Here is a 15,272-nt window from a genome sequence, read left to right on the forward strand (position 1 = left end):
TGGGGCTAAGTAAGACTTTTTCCCATCAGAGAATACAAGCTGCATCAAAAAATTGATGGAATAATGAGGGTATTACCAAAGTGCTGTCAAGTATGAACTTAGAGAACAACTCAAAAAACAGACACGATATTATTACTCCTAAATGAATCCAAGTATTAAAAAATAATAATAATAATAATTAAAATAAAGATCCTATGACTTGACATGAGCAGCACAATTGGGGAAACACCCCCCCAGCAGGTGAGTCTTCCCCAGTCAGTGTCCAACCTGGAAGGGAAACACCTGGAAAGGAAACACAACAGGATCACAGCTCTCACACCCCCTGGGGCTGCAGGAGGGCGCTCGGTGTCCCCGCTCAGGTCACTCCCCTGCCAGGCACCACGTTCATTACAAAAATAAAAATAAAACCACAGCTGCACGAGCGCATCGTGCTCGTGTCAGAGCACTCCTGGCACCCGAGGGGCAGCGCCAGGGCCGGGCTGGGTCACACGGTGACCGAGGCCGCGGGGGAGCTGATGTTGATGACAGTCAGGTGCTGGTTGTGCTCAGAGGGACACTTGGGGAACTCGTCGGCCTTGCAGAGGATCTTGGAGAGGATCTTGCGGAAGGTGCAGCGGAAATCCCGGATCCTGTAGGCGTAGATGATGGGGTTGATGACGGAGTTGGCGTGGGACAGGATGATGGCCACGTACATCACCCACTCGGGCTTGGATCTGGAGAAGTCCTCGTGGAAGTGCGTGATGCAGTTCAAGATGTGCAGGGGCAGCCAGCAGAAGGCAAAAAGCCCCACGATGATGGCCAGAGACTTGGCTGCATGGACCTCCTTCTGCAGGGTGGTCCTGGAGTTGCCCATCAGCTCGATCTGGTGCAGCTGCTTGCAGGCCACCATGAATATCTTGATGTAGATCCCCAGCATGATGAGGAGCGGGAGCAGCACGCAGCCAAAGAAGTTGAAGTAGACCATGTAGCTCATGGTCACCACGTTCTCAAAGAGGCACGAGATGAAGCAGCCGTGGGGCTCTGTCCCTGTCTCGTTGGTGGCGTTGGGACAGCCACTCATGGCTTTGTTCCAGCCCATCAGAGGGGTCAGTCCAATCCCAAAGGACAGGAGCCACAGCACTGCGATGAGTCCCCTCGCCCGCTTGCCCGTCACCAGGCTGTTGTACCTGCAACCCCCGGGACAGAACCACAGCAAATGTTATATAAATGAGCACTGGTGACTTCCCTGCAGTTAAAGTCATCAGTGGTTTGGTTAATGAGGCAAAAGCCACACCCACGAGGGGGCCTCACCTCTCTGATCGCCGAGGGGCAAAACCTCTCACCTGTGTCTCCACCCGCACCCCGTGATTTGGGGAGGTGACTCATTTACTATTCCTGAGAGGCGCCAGCCACTGCCCCAGCCCACAAACCCCCTGCAAGGGGAGGGAAGGGATTTGAAGGCTTAAAAAAGCTTTATCATTGCGTGATCCTAAACCACCAACTGCCAGCAGGGCATGGGCAGGGAGGCTCCCTGTGCCTGGTGCTCTCTGGCTCTGAGCAGCCACTGCTGGGCACGCTGGGGCAGCTGCTGGGCCAGTTCCTGGCTGACCCCGGCCAGCTGGGGCAATGCTGCTGCCCGGTTCCACCTTGCAATCCCATGTGGGGTATGAAGAAGCTCTGCTGTGGCCCAGGGACAGTTGGTGCAGTGCTGAGCCTGGTGCTGCCCCACACCTTCCTCATGCCGCTGAGTCCCTTCATGGCTCCTCCAGCCCTCAGATGCTCAGAGACACAAGCAGAGCTGGAACCTGAAGCAGCAAAAGTCAAAAGTCTGGTTTGGGAGCAACCAGAGCAGCTGCCAAAATCAAAGCATCAGTCAGATCCCTGTCTGGAGATAGGAAGAACCTGCAAGTGCTAGAAGACAACATGAGAAACCCATTCCTGTCCTCTCCTCAGCCAGCCAGTCTGCTGGCTGCCACACGTCCCCTCCTTCCACACCCTTCTCTCAGTGCTTGTTTACTCTGGCTTGGCTGCCCTGCTCCTCCTTTCCTAAGAACGTTTGTTCTGATTTTCTTCCGGCCGTGAGGCAGGGGAGGTTTTATTCCCACAGAACTGCAGCTGTGCCTGTGAATCACTGCACTGCCTCCTGTGAGCTCAGCTCCTGCTCCTCCTGCAAGGATGGGGGGACAGTGGGGGTCTGCCAGCACCACCTGGGGGTCAAAGAGGGGCTGGGGGAGCCCTCAGCTCCTTCTTCAGGCACCAGCTGGGCTGGCTGGGAGCAGGCAGCAGCAGCAGCCACGTTTAGGTGCTGCAGAATTGTGGACACAGTCCTTGGGTTGGTGTCTGAAGGGTAGATGCAGCCACTGAGGGGCTTCTCCTGCATTTTTCTCTCATTATTAATAAGTTCCAATACTTAGAAGATGAGAAGTTCTCAAATAGGGTATCAGTGAGGCCAAGCCTGTTGCTTTTGAGACCCCACATTAAGTTTTCAGAAGCTGGAGCTGGTCTGGGCTTGTGGGACCTGAAATCATTGAGATTTGAGAAGCTGACAGAAACCCAATCTCTTGGCAAAGCCTGAGTCTTGAGCTGCAGCCCTGGCCAGGCTCAGTCGGTGCTGCAGAGCACCAGGAGCTGCTGCTCTCTCAGCTCTGCAGTGGAAAGGGAACTCTGCAGCTCTGGCTTGGCTTGCCCTGCTTAGAGAGGATCTGTTCAGGTGCTCCATCCCAAAAACTACCATGGTGAGACTGGAAAATGCCAAAGGGCCCGTTTAGCAGCAGAAACTGAAGGAATGGAGGGGTTTGTGTGCTCAGGAACAGGAGGAGCCACCATGGCCATGCTGAGGTCCCAGGCTGGTGACGTTCACTTCTGCCTCTTGCTGGGAGCACTTGGCCCCAAATAAGGCTTCTTCCATCTGCTCTTCTCCTGAACTCTTCTGCTAAGATAAGGCTTGAAGGTTTACAAGACCAGTCAAGAAGCCACTTGATGTTCCAGTGGCTGTCCTGGTGGCCTGTTTATTTTAGAGCTGCTGGCTCCTCCCAGTGCTCCCAGTGGAGCTGCAGAGGGACCGTGGCACGTGCATTTTTATATCTCCGGGGAGAAGATGTGAAAACATCCTGGGCTCCCAGCCTGTGAGAGCAGTGGGGAGGGCTGGAGGCCCAGGATAGAGGTGGAGATGGTTTTTCACAGGGAACAACTGTCCTGCTCAGATTAGCTCTTCATTTCCCCAGAATTTGCATTGCAAAGCCCTCCCACCATCTCTGCACCCAGCTGACAGCAGGTGCTGCTGATGGTCACTGCTGTGGCCAGCCAGAAGAGCCCAGAGTGAAACTGAGAATAGCCTGATGTCCTAGAATTGTTCATTAATTACCTTAATAATATTAGTGGGAATTAATTACCTTAATTAATATTTGGTGGGACCCTGCCTGTATTGCCCTTAAGTCAACAGAAGTTAAGTACATGCTTAAAAAATAAATTAATGAATGTCACCAGATCCAGGTATGAGGAGTCTCACAAGCTCTTCCCTAAGCTCCATGAAACAGGGTCAGACAGTGAGGAACCAACAGATTTTCACAGCTCAGAATTCTCCAGCAAATCCATCCTTCATTCTCTTTTAGGCTTAATATTATTAGGCAAAAAAAACCTATTAAAGTAAATTTACCTAAGTCTGCTCAACTAATGTATAACAAATATTGAATCACCTCTACACTTCCCCCCAGAGGCATCAAATGTTGCCTTAATGTAAATAACAGCTGAATATTTTAAAATGATTTATTGGAATTAAATAACCTGGCAATGTGTTAGTTCCTTCTACACCGCCAGGCAAAGTCTCTTTACTGGTGCAATCAGCATGAAGGTTTTAATTACCCCAGCTCCCACCCGAGCCCTGGGAGCCCCGAGGCCATGCTGGGGTGAGTCAGGCTCCTGTCCTGGTGGAGGGAGCCGAGCACTCCACCAGTGTCACTGCAGGAGGACAAGGCACTGCTTGAGGGACAGCTCAGCTTTTGCAGTGTCCCCGTGGGCAGCTGGGGCTGTCCCCGCTGTCCCCTCACCCACACAGGCCACAGAGCTGTCCCCTGCTCCTGGTGGCCTTCCCACAGCAGCACCCCCGTGGCCCCTGCAAACCCCAGAGTTTTTCTGGGAGAGCTCACAGCAAACCCCAGAAGAGCGGGTTCTGCTCGGAAGCCTCGCTCTGTGTGTTGGAGGATGCTCGGGGTTGGGATTTTTGCATTTCTGCTGCCATTTCCTGGGGCTGGGAAGCAGCCAAGGTGCCCAGGCTGGTGCTGAGCACAGCTGGCACAGAGCAGGACACGCTGCCAGCCCGGCCTGGCAGAGTTTGGCTCCCAAAGGCAGGAACTGAGTCATGTCCTGCACATCCCTGGCATCTGCCCACCAGCCCCTGCTGGACCTGGGGGCTCAGCCCAGCCCTGCTGCCCTGAGCTCTGTCAAACAAGGAAAGCACAGCAGGAGAAATTCACCTGTGGGGTGAAGGGCTTGGGGCAGCTGGAGGAAACACTCTGGAATGGGACTGTTACTGCCACGTGATTTATGTCAGAGAGCAGGAGCAGGAGAATCCTGCCTGTCCCTGCCTGTCCCACGCCACAGCCTGGTGGTGCCACACAGCCCTGGGCTGTCCTTCGTGTCCCTGGGCCAGAGCAGAGGCTGCTCAAGGGCTTTGGGTTCTCCCAGTGCCTCCAGAGCAGGATCAGCCTCTGATGAACAATTCCAGAGCCCAAAGTCCAAACCCACACATGGTTTGTGCTCCCCAGCTCCCTCCCCACCCTGCCCCGTGCCCAGGCTGCTGGGTGCAGGGACAGGAGCAGATGGAGTTTGCAGAACTGGGACCAGGCAGGTGCTGTGGTACAAACAGCCAGTGACAATTCATATATTTCTATTTTAAGTGTATGGGGAAATGCACAGACACCTCCATTCACAAGGGGTGAGCGCAGCTCGGCTGCCAGGCTTTGTGTCCTTGTCACCTCCTCACAGCTGTACTTTGCATCTTGCTCATTTTTTAATTTTTTTGTTTGTTTGTTTGTTTTTTTTGTTTTAGCTATAACAAAATGAACACCGTTGCTGCCTCTGTGCTCCATGCACAGCCACGGAATGGAGATCACACAGCAGCTGAAATATCCTGGCAGGACATTTTAAATGAATCATAAATTGCACCTTAGAGAGGAGGGTGGGGGGAAGAAAAAGAAAGAAAAAGAAATAAAAAGGAAAAGCTGTTTAACCAGGAAGGAGTTGGCGGCCAGAGCTGTGAGCAGTGGTGACGCTGTCAGCTGGGGAAGTGGGACATCTGCGAGTGTCCCTGGCCCGGGCAGACAAAGCACTTCCTCCTGCATCTGTCCCCATTGTGCGGGGACAGCAGCACTGCCGGCCTTCCGCTGGGCGGGACTGCCACACTGCCAGTGGCACAGTGTCACAGTGTCACACTGCTAGTGTCACACTGCCAGAGCGTCACACTGCCAGAATGTCACACTGTCACAGTGTCACACTGCCAGTGTCACACTGCCACACTGTCACATTGTCACACTGTCACAGTGTCACACTGCCAGAGTGTCACACTGTCACAGTGCCACACTGTCACACTGTCACAGTGTCACACTGCCACAGTGTCACACTGTCACAGTGCCACACTATCACACTGTCACTGTCACCCGCCAGCCCGGCTCAGGAGCAGGGAAAGCAGAGGAACTGGCACACCGGGCATACCCAGCCCACCCGGGTGGAAGGCAATGTCCCCTCCTTGGTCCCCGTGTCCCCAGCCACGAGCCGGGGCTGTCAAAGAGCTGCAGGTTTAAAACCTGCCCGGGATATTCCCAACCACGCCCTCACCCCTCCTGTGAGCCCTCCTTCTCGGGTGGTGACAGAGCCGGGACAGGGACAGCCCGGCTCCTGTGCCTGCTGTCCCCGCAGCTCCTGGGGACAGGGGACAGCCACGGGACATCGGCTGTGCAGCGCCGTGGGACGGAGGAACACGGAGAGGTATAAAACCTGCAGATGGCACACGGCCGGGTAACCTGGGGGCTCACACGGGAATCTGCAGCCCTGCGTTTGCTGGGCACTGACAGCGCTGGGGGGTGCGGGGCCTCTCGAGCGGCCCGAGGGGGCTGCAGGTGACATCTGCAGGTGACATCTGCAGGTGACATCTGCCCGTGCTCGCTGCTCGGCAGGGTGAGAAAAGGCGGCTGAAAGCCGAGCTCAGACACCGGGGGTGTCAGCGGGGCGGGCTGGGCCAAGCCAGGCTGGGGCAAACAGAGGCCGAGAGCCCCGGAGCACAGGAAGGAAATGAGCTCAGCCCCCTCGCCCTGCGCGCTGCTCCCACGCTCCAGCAGCCCCCGGCTCCCAACATCAGCAGCTGCCCCAACACGGCCCCGGGCCTGCAGCAGAGTGTGGTACTGGTGTGGAACCAGCGTGGTACTGGTGTGATACTGGTGTGGAATCAGTGAGACACTCACTGGTGTGATACTTTTTTGGTACTGGTGTGGAACCAGCGTGGTACTGGTGTGATACTGGTGTGGAATCAGTGAGACACTCACTGGTGTGGTACTGGTGTGGAACCAGCGTGGTACTGGTGTGGTACTGGTGTGGAACCAGCGTGATCCCGGTGTTTTGTGTTCCTGAGCCTGCCCTAGAACGCAGCCCCGCAGCTCTCCCCTGTTTAAAGCCCGAGCCCCTCCTCGGCCCCCCCGGGGCTCTGCAGCCCAGCCGTATCAGTGTGCTGGGTCTGGGGGTTTCTGTCCTTCCCAAGCTCCCCGAGGGTCAGGCCTGGCCGTGCAGCACCAGGGGCTGAGGTCGGGGTGCCTGGCAGGGGTGAGATAGGGGCTGGGGTCGGGGGCAGCTGCTCGGAGCGATCCCGCCCAGCGCTGACCGCTGCCCCTCCCAGCGCCGGCTCGCTGCGATAAGGGCGCGATGGCAGATCCCTGCTGGATCCCTCCCTCTGCAATGAAAGGGGTGGAACCCCCTTCCCAAAGTTTTCCAAACCGCTGCCTTTCCACCCAGCAGCCCCACCGAGCTGCTGCTCAGCTGTCCTGGCTGGGGGATGGGGCAGGGTCAGCACCGAGCCCACCCTGCCCCATCCCAGCAGCTCCAGGAGCCCAGCCCGTCCTCTCCTCCCTGCCTGGGCACTTCCAGGCTGGACAGAGCACCCAGCCTGTGCCAGCCCATCCTCTCCTCCCTGCCTGGGCACTTCCAGGCTGGACAGAGCACCCAGCCTGTGCCAGCCCATCCTCTCCTCCCTGCCTGGGCACTTCCAGGCTGGACAGAGCACCCAGCCTGTGCCAGCCCATCCTCTCCTCCCTGCCTGGGCACTTCCAGGCTGGACAGGGCACCCAGCCTGTGCCAGCCCATCCTCTCCTCCCTGCCTGGGCACTTCCAGGCTGGACAGAGCACCCAGCCTGTGCCAACCCATCCTCTCCTCCCTGCCTGGGCACTTCCAGGCTGGACAGGGCACCCAGCCTGTGCCAGCCCGTCCTCTCCTCCCTGCCTGGGCACTTCCAGGCTGGACAGAGCACCCAGCCTGTGCCAGCACAAGGGGCACAATCCTGTGGAAGGCTTGAGCACTGGGAAAGGGGGACATGGCCAAGGGCTGCTCCTGCAGGGACTGTGCTCTGTCCCTTGTCCCCAGTGGGTCCAGCAGCTCTGGTCCCAGTGACACCAGTGGCCACAGGGCACTGCAGGGTGGAAGAGCAGGGACACACACAGGGACACACTCCCACTGCTGCACTCCCAGGTTATTTGTGGCTCCTGCCCAAGCCTGATGTCATCCATTGGATTAGGAGTTAATCCTCTCTCTGGATTGCACAAATTCCCTAAACTCAGTCTCTTCTACAAGCCTGTGAGCCGGTGGGGTGGGGACAGGACTGACACATCTGGAGGCACAGCTGGAGTCACCAATTCCTGGCATCTTGTGGATCAAATACAGTAAGAGGAGTCCCCAGACCCCGCGTGGTCCCTGCCTGGGGCAGCCCAGGGTCAGGGCAGAGCACTCCTCAAAGACTCAGTTTTGTGGTCTGTGCTCATTGCTCTGGCAAACAGCAAATTTCACATAAGTCCTAAGCAGCAGCTTGATAATTAACACTGCAAAAACTTGCAACTTCAAAATAAAACAGTTTCTGCCAAAACATTTTGGTTTTGTGTGTTTTTTGCAGGGAGAGGTCAAAAGATCTTCTGGAGCAAAATTTTGCTGGATTTCAAAAGGTCCTTTTAAAAAAAAAATAAAATGAACCTGTATTTTTTTACAGGTTGAGCTGGCCAAAACAAAATAAAAACCTTCTAAATCTAAAGATCTGGGTTCTGACAGCCTGGAGATCAGTGCCCTCAGCCAACAGCCTGGAGCCAGCCCTGACATCCCTGATGCTCCCTGGCATCCCTGCTGTCCCCAGCTTCTGCAGAGGGGGCAGAGGTCCCAGAGAGGTCCCAATTCCTTTTCCTGTCAGGACTTTTGTTTTTTTGGGAGGGAAGTGGCCTCGGAGGTGCGGAAAAGATATAAAAATCTAGGACATGCATTTTAAGGAAACCAGGCTGCTCACAGCTAAAAATAGCTGTGATTTCCCCTCTCTACTTTATTGCCACGAGGGCACATGTGATTACTGCTGATTTTGTTGTGTTTTGGCTGCACCCAAAGCCTGGAGCGAGTGGCAGCCCTGGGAGAGCCTCCCACGTCCCCCTTGGCTGCCACAAACTTCCCCTAAAGATGTGACAGCTCCACTGCTCAAGTGAACAGACCAGCCCTCCTGCCCTTGCTGGGTTTGTGGCACTTCAGTTTGTAACTCAGTGATAACCAAGGCAGACACAGCATCCTGGGGATGGGGAGGCTCTGGAAGCAGGAATTGGGAAGCTCAGGAGTGGGCACAGCACGGGAGCCACAGGGCAGCAGCAGAACTCACCAGGGGTTCAGCTGAAGGGCAGTGCAAGGACAGAAGGAAATGAGGCAAGGGCACAGGGAGGAAGAGCAGCTGCAGCCCTGTGTGCCCATGGCACCCACAGAGTGGCAGGTGAACACCAGGAGGATTTTCTCTGCTCCCCAGCAGCTCCAGCCCTCCCTCTTGACATCAAACCCCAGCAGTTTGCTTTGCTGAGCAGCAAGCTGGGATCTGACAGGGATCTGGGAACAGATCCCTGCAGGGGAATGCACAGGGAACCCCTCCTCTGCAGCACAGAGCCTCAGCATCAGCCAGGCCACCTCTGGAAAGGATGAGGAAAACCAGCAATAATCCAAATGTAATCTGTCCCACGAGGACAGCAGGAAGGAGCTGCACTCCTGCCTTCCTCATGTCAAAGCCAAGGGGGGCAGCAGCTCCTGTGGGACACTGGCAGGAGCAGAGGCAGGTCAGGGCAGCACCATTAACAGATCCTGATCCCATTAACTGATTGGGAATCCATAGGAGCATCCTCTGGCTCCAGGAGGGGCAGCAAGGGCTCAAAGATGTGCAGAAAAGGAGAGGATGTGGCTGGGATTCCAGTTCATAGCAAAGCTTCCCTGGAACATCAGTCCTGCACATCTGCAAGGGGTAAAGCTGAAGATGGGAGAGAATTAAACCCAGGACAAGCAGCAGATCAGCTCAGATCCCAGGGAGCTGGGGATCATTTTCCCATGGCAGGTCCCAGCTGGGGTGTTTGCCAGGCAGCAGCACCACGGTCACTGTCCTGCAGGAGGTACCAGTGGACAGGGGCACACACAGTGTGCTCTTACTCAGTGTTTCACTCTCCTTTTGCTCTCTAAATACAGATTCTCTTCTCCCTCCCTAATTCCTGACACGTTTGTTCCAGGCATCCATCCCTACCTACAATTCTTTGCCCTGCCAAAGGATTTGGGTTAATGCAAATAAAAGGAAACTGTTTTATTCCACCTACAAATCTTCTTTGGCTCCCAGCTACGGGACTGTGGGGTGAAATCCAGCCCTGGAGGAAGCCAGAGAGCAAAAGCCTCTGTGCCAAGTGCTCTCTGCAGGATGGATTTGCTGCTGCTGCTGCTGAGAGATGCTCAGTTCCCTGGTTTGGATATTCTGCTTGGAGGAAGTGCTGGGGGGTGAGGCTGGCAGAGGAGAGCTGGGATGGAGCTGGGCACAGGGACGGGCACTCAGGGGTGGCAGCAGCCAGGAGGGTGCAGGAAGAAGGGACAAGGACAAGGAGCTGCCTCCTGGTGATGGCCAAGGGAGAAGGGAGCCAGGGAAGGGCTGGGAGCTGCAGCTGCACAGAATGGGCAGCGTGGGTGGGGGCTTCTCCACAAACAGAAAATTCATCAAAAGCAAACAAGCGAAATACGAGTTTCGAGGGACAGAAAGAATTCATGGCTTCGGGTCAAATTCAGCAAATATTTTTAGCCAGAAGAGGGAAGGCTCTAAACCACCATTTTTAAAATAAGATTTTTGTTCTGTAGTTCTCCAGATGAGAAGTTGTCAGTTCCTTCCCCAGTGAGGAGGTCTTGACCTCAAAGAGCAGAACAGCCAAATCGGAAGGGCTGGGTAACTCAACCCAAAATCTGCCAGGTTGGTCAGGATCATTTTGCTTCACTGAAACCTCCCAACATCCCTGTTCCAGTTTCACTGAAACAATTTTCCTCTTCCCCATGGGATTTCTTGGTTCAGCCACAGAGCTGAAAAATCCATTATTAGCCTGGCTGTAATGCAAAGTTCTGCTGTGCACCCCAGCCCACAGGCCTGCCCAGCCTCTCAAACAGCTCTGAAAGGGTATTAAATAATGTGGCACAGCCAGTCCTTAATGTCCCTGCTGAGCTTTCCACAGGGAGCTGATGGAACACTGCATGTGACAAGGACACTCATCTGCTCTGCAACAACCACATTATTTATGGTAATCGCTGGACAGGGCTGGGCACAAATCATTTTCTTAAACATTTAATACTTCATGGCCTGATATCAGCCTCTACACTGGCCTCCAGAACTGGTGTTTAAATGAAAAAAGCTTTTCCTCCAGTCTCCATTCCTAGAAATTGATGACCAGCTTCCTGTTCCCACAGCACAACCCTGCTCCCAGAAGTGGCAGAAATGTGCTCCTGCCCAGAGAGGGTGGTGGGAGAAGTTCCTCCCCTCCCTGCCAGCAGCACTGTGGAATAAAGATGCTGAAGAGAAAACTCCAACCAAGCCTTGCTGGGAAAACCCTGGTGCAGTCCAGAAGGGTTTTGCCTGTGTAGATTTATAACCTCTATCCCCTTTTGATCTTGGTGTACAACTAAAAAAAGCCTTTCAGTATCAGTCCCTAAATCTCCTGCCACCGAGGAGTGGCCTGTCCATTGTCCTGCTCCTCACAGGGAGAGCTCCCCTCCTTTGAAAGGAGTTTTTTCCTTTCTGGACCCTTCTGAGAACACTGAAATAGGCCTCAATGCCAGGATGGAGTTAAATCCAAATTTCGCACTTCAGCCAGCCTAGGATGGGACTCCTTGGTCTCCATTTGTGTCCAGCTCAAAAGGACTCAGAGGAATAAAGACGTTTGTGCAAATGGAATAAAAGATTTGGCGTGAGATGGGGTGAGGAAAGCGAAGCTGGGAAAGAATCCCGAAGCGAGGCAAAAGTGCCCTGGGATGAACTGCCCTGATGGAGAGTCGAGCAAACCTGCTGGAGACCAGGACTGGGGGAAAAGGAGTGGAGGAAACACAGCTGGCAAAGCCACTTCCCTCTGCGGGCACAGGAAAGATCCCTCAGGGCATTTCTGCTCCTCTGCTCCCCCCCGGCTCCCAGCAGAGCACAGACCCCTCACCACAGTTTCCTCAGCTGCAGAAAGCGCTTGTGCTACAAAAATAGAGTTATTGCCTGACAGCTTGTGGCCAGGGGTGTGATTAAACTGAAACTGAAAAATCTGACCTGCTTCTGTAGCTGCTGCCCCACCATCCCGGGAAAACACCGAGCGAACGGGTGAAAAGACACCACAGCATTTTCCGGAGCCAGGGTGGCTCTGTGAGCCCGGCTGGGTGGCTGGGAGGGTCAGAAACAGGGTCAGGGATGCTGGAAACAACCTGTCCCTGTCCCTGTCCCTGCTGTCCGCTCCCGCTACATCCCCCGGAATTTCCAGGCGCCGCGCTCGCATGACACACAGCCACGCTTCTCCACCTCTGCCCGATGACTAATTAATATTTGCTCAACCTCTGCGAGGTCTCAGATGCAAGGTGCCAGAACAGGGTGAAAGGGTTTTCTCTTTTTTGAAGCCGTTTCAGGGTGAGTTCATTGCTCGGGCGCGGGAGATGCCGGGGCCGAGCAGAGCCCGGGGAATTTGGGAGTTCAGCTGAGGTCCCTGCCTCACCTGCCCTGCTTCCCCACAGCCTCTGCCCCCGCCAGGCCCTGGAGCTGCCCTGCACTCCCGGGGGGCTCCATCCATGTCTTATTCGCAGGGAAGGACAACTGAGACACGGAGGAGACTGAGCTGAACAAGCTCGGGTGGTTCACAATGCAAAGCCCGGGGTTTGGTGCAGCTTAAGGGAGATGCTGCACCAGCCCACTGGAGAGGTGCCTGTAACTTCTGTTCCATACAGTTTTCCCCATTTTAATACACTTCCCATTAATTAGAAGGAAAACAATTCATGACTTGGATGCTGCACTTGGATGAGACTGAACTGTAAAACTTTAAAATCTGCCGTGTGAATCTTTCTGCTCTCCTTTCTCCTTTCACAGTAGGAAAGAGGAGAAAGAGTGGCTGCTCCTCTATTTAATCACCTGGGAGATGCCTGGACACCGCAATAAAGGGGCTGTATAAATACCTGCACCGATGAGCCACAGCCATCCCAAACACAGCCTTGCATCACTGCGGGCCTGCCCGAGAAACCTCTGACCTTCCCAAGGCAAACATCCTCCAGAAACTGAACTTCCAGGTGTATTCCGAAGCAAGAAGTAGGACACTGATCCCATTCCTGCAGCGAGCTACTGACAAACCTCTGGTGTTTCCATCACCTGTCAGCAGCAAAACTTTTGGGGCAGCACTAGAGATTGGAAGCTCCTGCACAATAAGAGCAGGAAGATCAGACCCGGGCTGCCAGGAATAGTGGCTGCCCGCTCCCACTCCAGCTCTTACCTCAGTGGGATCTTAATAGCCAGGTACCTGTCGATGGCCACGGCCAGCAGGCTGAAGATGGAGCTTTGGGTCAGCACCAGCACGAAACAGGCGAAGAAGAGGCAGCTGTGAAAATCCACCTGGAAGCCGATGCTGATGGTGATGGCGAAAGGAATGGCCAACAACCCCACGGCGATATCGGCCACGGCCAGCGACACCAAGAAGTAGTTGGTGGCGTTCTTCAAGGTGCTGTTGATGGCCACAGCCCAGCAGACCAGCACGTTGCCGGCGATGGAGAGCACGGCGATGATGAGCTCCAGCACGATGTAGGTGGTTTTCATAGTGTCCATGGCGAGCGCCCCGCGCCGGGAGCAGGCGCTGCTCATGGGAAGAAGGGACTTTCCACGGGGCGCCCTCCCGCAGGTACCAACACGCCACGGGGCAGCCGAACGCCCATGGCCGGGCTCCCCGCGGCCCTGGGGGGCCGGAGGGGCGCGGCGAGCCCCGGGTCGCGGCCCCCCGCTGCCCGCACCGCCCGGCCCCCGCCCGGCATCCGCGGGTCCCGCTCAGCGCCCTTGCACCCCGGCCCTGCTCCCGAACCCCGGCCCCGCTCCCGAACCCCCGCTCCCGGCACGGCTCCCCCGAGGTTTTGGGCACCGCCTTGCACAATTCGGAATAAAAAGTTGCCCTCGCTGTCGCCAAACTCGAGGACTCCGGATGCTGCTGCTGCTCCGGGACAGAGGAGTTGCCGCACCGAAAATAAAATTTGCCACCAGCAGAGCGCTGACCCAAAGTAGGAGATTTCACAAAATCCTGGCAGCGCTCGGTCTCTGTATAGTTGTGGCACAGCGGGGTATTTCCTGATGTAAGAAATGGCAAAATACCACGGATTAGCAAATGCTGTTACTCACAGGGCTGAAGTGGTTGAGTTTCAGTCTAAGAAGCTTAAAAAAAAAGTTAGACCTGAAGGGGTTGTCTGCTCTGGTGGATCTTAAACCAGCAGGGAAGGTGAAGGCAATTTAATAACTGGTTACTTTTTCATCGTAGGTTTCATACCTTATATTGTGTTCACCATCAAAACACAGAACAGAGATTGAACTTCACACCACTGCTGAAGCATCCAGCAGCACTGAATAGCCCAGGGTAGAAAGTGGAAAAAAATCCAAACAATTAAAGAAAAGAAACCTTCCTGTAGCAAACATAAAGTAAAAGATATTGCCATTGATTTCCTTCTTTTTTTTTAAAACAAAGTTGTAAACTACATCCTATCCAAACAATTAAAGAAAATAAACCTCCCTGTAGCAAACAGAAAGTAAAATATATTGCCATTGATTTCCTTCTTTTTTTAAAACAAAGTTGTAAACTACACCCTGTGGAAGGGAATGTTTTCTGAGGATCCAGAGCTAAATCTGAGCAAAAAACATGGGAAAAATAGGATTGAAATTATTCCTTTGGGTGTAGTGCAGACGGAAGCACTCTTGCTGACCAGCAATGCTTTGGGTCAGACAGATACAAAGGGGAGCTCTTAATTTATACTGAACAAAGTAATTTTTATCAAGTTGGACATCTCAGGATGCTGACAGAAAGCTGTGCTGGGGGTACATTTCATTTGATGGGGGCACACAGAAGGATCTGCACACAGGAGCAGTGCTGCCCTTTGCACTCCAGGCACTCTGCTGCCACAGGGAAGAACCAAACCCATGATGGCATTAATGGGGAAGCCCTTAAATCCCGGGACTCAAACCTCAGTTTTTGCCTGAAGTGCCCTGAAAGGAGCAGCAGAGTTTGAGGTGAGCTCAAGGTTCACAGCCCCAGGTCTGGCTGCTCCACCAGCACTGGCTGGATCCTGAACTTGCCCACACTGGTTTATTTATTATTTTGGGATGAGTGCAGCTTCCCTCGTGCAGAGCCTGTTATAACCATGTGAACTATCACAGAGAAGCACTTTTCCCCCCAAAGGGATGGATTTACATCAGGGTTTTCACACACATTGTTTTCCTAGTGCAGGAACATGTGCCAACAGCCACCTCTGCTGCTTTACGGCACCTCAGCAAAACCAGAATTAACTTTCTGCAGTGGACACATTTTATTAGAGAAAAATCTGTTTTTGTGATCATGGAAGCACTTATTACAGACTGAGCCCAGGGAAACTGTGGTTTGTCAAGTCAGACATGAACAGAGAAACCATTATTTCAGGTTCTGATGAATAGGTTGTTTGGGCAAGGTCTCTGTGAGACAGGTAGCGAGGCAGTGAATATTGCGGATTTTGCATTACTGGGAGATTCATGGCTCTCCAA

At 54.2% G+C, this 15,272-nt stretch overlaps 1 protein-coding gene across 1 annotated transcript; it reads right to left on the reverse strand.

The window, feature by feature from the left end:
- On the reverse strand, nucleotides 1-13,554 carry ADORA2B (adenosine A2b receptor). The gene is made up of 2 exons (XM_041423190.1): nucleotides 12,997-13,554; nucleotides 1-1,166 (listed from the first exon to the last, which is right to left on the reverse strand). Exons 1-2 carry the CDS (start codon nucleotides 13,359-13,361, stop codon nucleotides 485-487), a joined length of 1,047 nt encoding a protein of 348 aa, XP_041279124.1. The 5' UTR covers nucleotides 13,362-13,554; the 3' UTR covers nucleotides 1-484.
- Between the last annotated feature and the right edge of the window lie 1,718 nt (nucleotides 13,555-15,272).

This window comes from Onychostruthus taczanowskii, unplaced genomic scaffold (assembly GCF_017590055.1).
Source record: "Onychostruthus taczanowskii isolate IOZ18803 unplaced genomic scaffold, ASM1759005v1 scaffold75, whole genome shotgun sequence".
NCBI classification, from domain to species: domain Eukaryota; kingdom Metazoa; phylum Chordata; class Aves; order Passeriformes; family Passeridae; genus Onychostruthus; species Onychostruthus taczanowskii.

Excerpts from the sequence above, each read along its gene's own strand:
- ADORA2B (XM_041423190.1), bottom strand. The coding sequence starts at position 13,361 with ATGAGCAGCGCCTGCTCCCGGCGCGGGGCGCTCGCCATGGACACTATG. Across the intron at positions 1,167-12,996 it reads GCTATTAAGATCCCACTGAG|GTACAACAGCCTGGTGACGG; the intron begins GTAAGAGCTGGA and ends CGGGGGTTGCAG.